General features: G+C 34.2%; 2 protein-coding genes across 2 annotated transcripts; both read right to left on the minus strand.

Annotated features, from left to right (window-relative positions):
* Positions 237-5,276, minus strand: LOC107626934 (exocyst complex component EXO84C-like). Its single transcript, XM_021116871.1, has 3 exons — positions 3,276-5,276; positions 1,709-2,750; positions 237-764 (listed from the first exon to the last, which is right to left on the minus strand). The coding sequence occupies exons 2-3, from the start codon at positions 2,528-2,530 to the stop codon at positions 237-239; spliced, it is 1,350 nt and encodes a 449-aa protein (XP_020972530.1). The 5' UTR covers positions 2,531-2,750; positions 3,276-5,276.
* Positions 5,290-7,543, minus strand: LOC107625014 (rho GDP-dissociation inhibitor 1). Its single transcript, XM_016327525.2, has 5 exons — positions 7,260-7,543; positions 6,723-6,786; positions 6,407-6,628; positions 5,862-5,986; positions 5,290-5,376 (listed from the first exon to the last, which is right to left on the minus strand). The coding sequence occupies exons 1-5, from the start codon at positions 7,470-7,472 to the stop codon at positions 5,308-5,310; spliced, it is 693 nt and encodes a 230-aa protein (XP_016183011.1). The 5' UTR covers positions 7,473-7,543; the 3' UTR covers positions 5,290-5,307.

Below are 8,007 nucleotides of genomic sequence, written 5' to 3' on the forward strand. Positions count from 1 at the left end.
ATATATATATATATATATATACACACACACATTTGTACTATTTTTCAGTTTCAAACTTGTTTTAAGTAGGAGAACGAGAAATTCTATACACTAAGCAAAAGAACCTATGATTAGCTTCTTCGGAAATTTCCAAATAAACAACTTCAATGAAATCATTCATTGTCTCACTATGTTCAACTCTATGCATTTCAATATTTTTATTATAGAATCACTCTTTTCACACACCTTGAGAAGTCTTAGGATGTTATGTGTAAAGATAATACCTGAAAGATACCAGAGGGCATGGTATATTGGATTCTGTTATCATCAAATTGATCAACATTTTGAATAGCTGAGAAAATCTCATGGCTATGGTAAGTAGCCGATACTTGCGCAATTAATTGCTGGCAAAACACAGTTCTCAGCTTATGTGAGCTCTCTTCAAGAAACAGCATGAACTCTTCAAGTTCTTGACGCTGATCAAAATCTAAATTTTCTTCCATTTCATTAGAATCTTTGCCACCATCATTGCTGCTATATATTCCCTTAACCATGACGAAGAGAAGCTTTGTTAGCGTCGACATATTAGCCAAAATCGAAACCTGCTGCGCAACCGACTCGGCTAACTTGATTCTTGGACTAACTTGATGATCTCCTCCTCTTGTGTCATAGGTAAGAGCTCTTTCAAGAATGGTGACATACTCTGTGATGAGGTTGCTGAGTGCACCAATGATTGAATTTCCCATTTGAAGAGCAACTAAAGGAGAAATATCTTCCACAATGGCCTAACTAACATAGTCACTGAGATATATCATGTCTCATGTGCATAAATAACAAGCTTTATGGTTTTATTTTGGATGATGTTATGAGAAACTATAACAAAATAAAGTTGCACTCTTACTAACAATTATAGCTTTCAGTAATGCTAGAGAGACAATAACCCAAAGTTACTTTATTTAAATTATCATTCATAATTTCATGCATGTAACATCTATAATTACACACTTATTACACCTAAAATTATTCAATTATTCCAGTGGTAACTAAGGTCTAAGGAAAGCAAAATAAGGTAAGCAGTAATTGAGGAATGCAAAATAAGGTCATTTTGAGCTGTTTTGTGCTAATTTTCTATTGTCTCGCAAACATTGTTGTATAGCTTTTGGCCTAGCCGTAATAAGCAACTGATCCAACAAAACTACTTTTCTTTGGTACAAAGAAAAATTTGAGTTGAATCAATGTAATAAGGGCAGGGGAATATTGCCTTTATATGGTAAAAGTAATTGATAAATAATATGTGCAGTTTTAGATTTCTTACCATGTGAAGACATGAATATGATAAACACTCTTAAGAACTGTTGGCATTTATATAGACCAAAGATATAACTTTATGGCTATGGAATTCCATGGCAGTTCCTCTTTTGGTTATACATATCTGATCAAACATATCTTGCCAATGTGGCATTAACATGGTTCAAAATTTCTCATGGCAGTTACTCTTTTTGGTTAGAAAGTAGGTATTTCTCAACTTTTACATATTTTATCAAGGACAAAATTTCTAAATTTACTGGTTCATAAAGTTAGTTGACCAATAATGCACTATGCATTAGTTTCTTTTTGTCTATTTTTATTACATTAGTTTGATTCAGATACATTGATTCAAGAATATACCAAAAGTGACCGAAAAACAATGAAGGTGACAGATAAAGGGAATAGGAGAAGCAGAACATACCTGTAAAAGTGTGAGAAATTTCCGGCCGCTGGTAGTTAGCACGCAATATTCCGGTTGCTCCTCGACATCAAGATTTAAGGATCCTCCACCGAACACTCCAGAAACAAGGTATTTCTCCAGACCCCAAGAATCACTTACTGAGAAGATACCAACAACTTTCTTAAAATGGTTTACATGTGTATTCAGAACCTCTTCAATGCAGGGACATAGAAGCATCACCAAGTAAGGCTGCAAAACCAAACTTTGATCCTCCAACAAGGAACAATACAACACCGCGAACTTCACAGCTTTTATGGCATATGACAAGCTACCATTAGTCGCCGAGATCTTCTTAACATACTCGTCGAACCAAGCAACAAATGACTTTGTTTCCTCACATGACCACATCATAAGTTCTGAGGCATAAGGAGAACTCTCTCCGCATAACATCACAAAGCTCTTAGCTGCTTGTGAAATAATAGAAAACACAAACCTTGCAAGTTCTCTTATATATGCTTCATTCGAAGAAGATTTAGACCACTGCAAATCTTTCGTTCCATCCATAATCCTCGAATGGTAATATTTTAGCAACAATTCTATAGCGAGTTGAGTCTCTCCAAGCCTGCATAGCCCTGATAGCACCTTTTGTAGCTCCGGTCCAGCCATTCTATCATTCTTAGCTATCTGTATCAACCTTTGTTTCAGCATTGACATCTTCTCAGAAATCACAGAGTTGTATAAGTTTATGTCAGAATCCGAGTAGTCTTCAAACTGGATTCCTTGGTAATGTGCATCAGCAGATTCTAGAAGCTCCAAGGCTTCATCTACCTTGTTTTCTGACATGAGAAGATCAAGCTTATCTGAAACATCGGTAATGTGAGCCTCGAATTCACTACGAATTAATGAAGGTTCATTATCTATGTGATCTTCAATGTTTGAGCTTAAGGACAGTATATTTGGATATATACGGTCTATAAGATCCCTCACTAGTCTTTTATGTGAAACAAAATGGTTCTCTAGTTGCACAAGTTCATTTTCCACTCCTGTCACTTCCTCTAGAATTCTACACATATGAGAGCATATATAAATTACAGAACCTCAATAATAATAATAATAAGCAATTCAATTTTGCAATATCAGTATCTAAAAAGTACATCAACAATTATGCTCACTAATTTTTTTTTCCACTTAAATGTATATACTTTCAACAAAAGTTGTTTCTTCGGAATTCTCCACAATATATTTGGTTTCCTACGGAATCCCCAACCTGGGGTCAAGGACTAATCTGTCGCAGATCGGAACTCCATTTAAAGGTTTGCCGCTGTCCAATGAGTTGTTGCATACACAAGGCGGGATTCAAACCCTCCGATATTTGCTTAAGAGGACTAATAAGCTAACCACTAGACCAACCCAAGTTGGCTCTCTCCACAATATATTTGACGTAACCTAACACTAACAATTATTGTTATTTGTTAGAAGTAATCCCTCCTTTGCACAAGATTCAACAAGTATGCCACATTATTTTTGTGATTTTGTAGAATTGTTTAAGATGGAGCAAATATTGTGGAAAATAAAAACAAAACATTACCTAAGGAAGGAAGAATAATTAGCAAAGATGTTTTTCTGCAAATCCTCACTTGCTGCTTCCTTAAGCTCTAAAAGTTCATCACACAGATGCTTGATTCCCTAATCATCAATAAATCAAATTTTTATATTTAAAAAAGAAAAAAGGAAAAATAAAGTGATCAAGAATAACAACAGCAATTAAGTTTTGTTCTACCAACTAAGTTCAACTACATGGATCAGACCACGTTACTATATCTTATATCGACATCATAAAGATTTCGACAAAATCTAAAATTGGCACATTAAGGTTACAAAAAGCGTTTGGACAATTAAAACTACCCTTCCAGTCATGGACTCAATTTCGCGTTCATCAGAATCATGCAGTGAGAGTGCAGAAACATCAGAACTAGGCTCTGATGATGGCACAGAGTTCTGAGATTCAGGTTGGGAGTGGTCTCTGAATCTGAACCTTCTTTGTGTTTTTGATGAAGATTCCATTGAAAGCTCAAAATGAGATATTTCGGAAAATGGAGAAAATGAAAGGGAATCAAGTAACTAAGAAATCTATGAGATATATACAGTGCTTTTTATCGGTGCTTTGGTATTTCCGATTCACACACTGAAGTTTTCATTCTTTATTTTGTCGTTGATGATGTCGTTATTAGAATCAAAACTTGTACTTCAGTTATGAGTAGTATCATTGGTATCTCCACCAAATAGCAATTATCTCAAAGATATTATATAGAGGACACCAAAAAAAAAAGAGAAAGATAATTATATACTCCATCCATCTCAAAATAATTGTTGCTTTCACTTATAAGTTCATACACATTCTTTCAAAACCTTAGCTTAATTATTTCTGGTTTCTCCTATAATGGCGGCAAACAGTGGCAATCGAGATGCCGACTACTTTACAAGTGCCGCCGACAGCATCAACCTCGCACCAACACTTGCGAAAACGTTATCTATGTCCCAACAGTTTGTACCGCCGCTAGATGCTTTTCTGGCTAGGATCGTCTTTGATATCTTGACGAGGCTCCCCGTGAAGTCACTTGGGATATTCAGGTTCATATGGTGGTGAAGGTTGAGAATGAAAATATTGATGTGTAGTGGTGTGTTTGGTGATGGTAGTTTGATTTTGTAAGCCGTGGTGACAGAGGAATTGAATGAGATAATGAAAGTGAAGGAGAAAGATGACAACAAAACAAGAATATAAAAATAAAAACAATGCTAAATAACTAACAAAATTTATCATTTTTTGAGCCAACACCTAACTAACAAACGTATTCTCATACATAATATCTAACAAATATAGTGACCTTAAATTCTAAATTCTAATCTCTAGACCCTAAACCCTAATAGTATAAAAATACTATGTTGGCCTAAAGTGTTGGCTAATAATCTAATATTGATAAAAAAAAGCTAGTTCCATAACTACTAAAACGTACATTTTGAGAATAAAATTAACTCAAATTAAACTAAATATTAAAGTTGTCTCAAACTCTTGCAAAACTTCAGAAACAAAAGCATATTTTACCCCTAAAATTAATGAATACCTCCTTCCAATGCATATGTTGTGTTCTCTAATTATAATCAAACTTGTTATGGTGGCATTTCTTTTTCATGCCAACTTTGAAACATTGGGTTTATCTTGCAGTCACATAGTGGGACCTCAATCATGCTACATTGATAGAGATGCAACACTTTTCTTTATATAAATCATAAAATAAACACACAAATCATAGACATCGAATTTTGTACATAAACAATTTTCAGATTAAGAAAAGCATCTGTTTCAGCTTGTGAAATTGTGTTTTTGCAGATATTTCTTGTTCCTAACATGATTTATCAACCACAGAATAAGCCATCACCAGTTCACCACAGTGCTCATCTTCTATGATTAATAAGCAAGCATACAAGTAATAAAACAATAATGTCACTAAGCAACATCACTAACATGCACTGATGGAATTTCAATATTCAAACTATAAGAATTTTGAGGGAGCATTTTTTTCCTTTTCCAAAATGGGGCATGAATGTGGCAAGAACCAGGGCTAGATGCTCTTTTTGATCTCGAATGAATATTTGAGTTCCATGTGACACCTTCTATCATCATCTTCAAACTGTAACATAGCAAACAAAATTTTACTAAGTTCATCTATCTAGTAGTGCAAATTACACAAAAGAACTTAGACAATACAATTCTATGTGATATAAATCGTAAGCAGACAGATTGAGTTAAAAATGTACCAAATTTCCAAACAGACAGAAAAAATGTACAAGTCAAATTATATAACTAATCCCTACATAGTTGATGCCAGACTAGTTCGATGGTTGTGATGAGGGTGAAAATCTTAGGGATATGTGTTTAAGAAAACAAATTCTACTTTCATTTCACGTTTCAAAGTTTTTTAACTACAAAAAATGGCGTCTTATTTACGTTCCGCGCTTCCGCATCATTTCATGATTTTGTGATGGAAAAACTGAAACCATAATAAAACTTTGCTTTAAATGTTTCATATGGAAAATGTATTACATACAAAAAACACAGACACTGCTAATTCACTTTATAAAGCATAGCATACATGAGTGGTTTTACTTCTCATACCTTAAGTTTGGCTGAGTAAACACCCCTTGCAAGTACACCAGACGGAGTGACCTCTTCTTTCAATGCATGTTCATAAGGTTCTTTTTGAGGCGCGAACGTACCCAACATTCCTTTGCTCTGATCAACTGAAATGCCGAAGAATAATTGAATTGTCGATGCAATGCGCGAAAATTTGAATTGTACTTTATTGACCAATGTCATCTTTCGCGTAAAATATTTCTTATGAAGATAGAGGGAGCCAATAATGCAAATTGACATGAATGTCAATAAATAAAAGTTACATAATGCATTAGCTCCAGAAGCTGAATATCATGTAATTCAGCTTCCAAAAACAAATGAACTTATGTTAGCAAATATCATATGATTATTCTTTGCATTATTCTAAAAGTTAAGAGTCAGATTTATGCAGAATCATGAGATATGACTTTAATAGTTATTAGAACTTCGGTTCTTAGACAACAATTAATTACGAAAACAATAATATTCTGTTTCGAACTCAAGATTATCAAGCAAGGCTTTGACAGAGAAAAAGTTCAAACTAATACCTTGAATCCCTCCTTTCCAAACAGTGTTGAAGTATTTCAAGCCAGACACAATGTTGTGAAGAACACTAAATTTTAGCTTAAGCTGATAATGAGACCCTTCCCGGAGAGTGAATAGAACACGAGCATTTTGATTTTCATTCAATGGTAAAGGAGTCACAACTTCGCCAAAATCCTCAGAGACTATGCCAATGGAGTGGAATTTCACTTCAGGATCCACTTGACCTGTTGATAAAGTAAACAAGTTAAACAAATCCAACTGAAACTTCTGTGATTTATCAACAGTGACAATGATAATAAGCAAGATCAATAAACGAACCGTCAAAATCGCTTTCTAAGCACCCCAACAGCTTCTCCTTCCACCTCCTTAGGCTTTCATCCTCCTGCACAGCACAACCACCATTCATATCAGCAAATCACAAGCATTAACTCACTGTCTTATAAACCATGAATATATTTGAACTTACACAATGTTTTATTAAAAGAACTCTATAAAAGGGTTTGTCAAAATACATTTTTACAAACAGTCCTTCCAGTTAGCTGAACCATCTTATATACAGCTTCTGAAATGCTTCTCTCCCTTTCATCTATTCTAATTTCTACATAGTTAAGGTAGTGAACCTTCCTTTCCCCTTCAGAATTTTTCAAGAATGGTGTGACATGTTCACATATATAAAAGTAGCTCAGACAACTTTTACTTCATCACAAAAATTCTTCTAATTGAGCATTCCGCAATCCCAAAGGGTTTTTTTTTTCCCTTCAACCAAACACATTTTTCTTCAACCCAGTATTTGATTTTCGAAAAGAATACAGCAAAATTTTTTTAAAAAATGAAAAAGAAAAGAAAAAGGAAAACCTTGTCCCGTTCGATTTGGTCCTTGAGAGGAAGAAGAGGGCCAGGTTGAAAGGTGGTATTTTCATGGTGATCAGTTTCAAAGTCTTGTTCATCTTCTTCTTTCTCGTCTTCAGTTTCTTCATCTTCTTCTTCATTTGGGTGATGAGGCATTTCTTGGTTGGTTCCTGCACATGATGGTCCTGCTGCTTCCTCTGCCCTCTTACCACCTTCCATCTTTCTCTCAGTTCTTGTAACTGTAAGCACAAGTGAAGCGTGACGAGCTTTTTCAGAAAAATATTTTAATTTATTTTTTATAAAAAATAAAAATAATTTAATATTTTTATAAAATTATTTTTATTATTATATTATATATAGAAAAATTTTTTTTAACTACGACTGCATCTTTTATTTAAAGTATACTGAATAATAATAAACAGATATAAGAGTACCATAGTTAGTTTATAGTAAAAAGAAAACAGATAATTTTTTTTTTTGTTTTCTTCCCCCCTCCGGCCTCCACCGCACAGAAAAAAAAAAAAAAAACCCTGTATCCCTCCTCCCCCGCAAAATTTCCGTATCTTTCACACACATACTAAACCTCAGAACTAGCTCACATCTCACATCTCACATCAACTCTTTACCAACTGTTGGTTCTGTCGTGGGAAAAAACTTATAACACCCTTTTGTTTTTGTTTAATGTTTTTTCTTTTAGAGTGCGTGTCATCAGTTATGTTTTCCTTTTCCCCTTGTTTTTTTTTTTTTTTTTATC

Source organism: Arachis ipaensis, chromosome B02 (assembly GCF_000816755.2).
Source record: "Arachis ipaensis cultivar K30076 chromosome B02, Araip1.1, whole genome shotgun sequence".
Taxonomy (NCBI): Eukaryota; Viridiplantae; Streptophyta; class Magnoliopsida; order Fabales; family Fabaceae; genus Arachis; species Arachis ipaensis.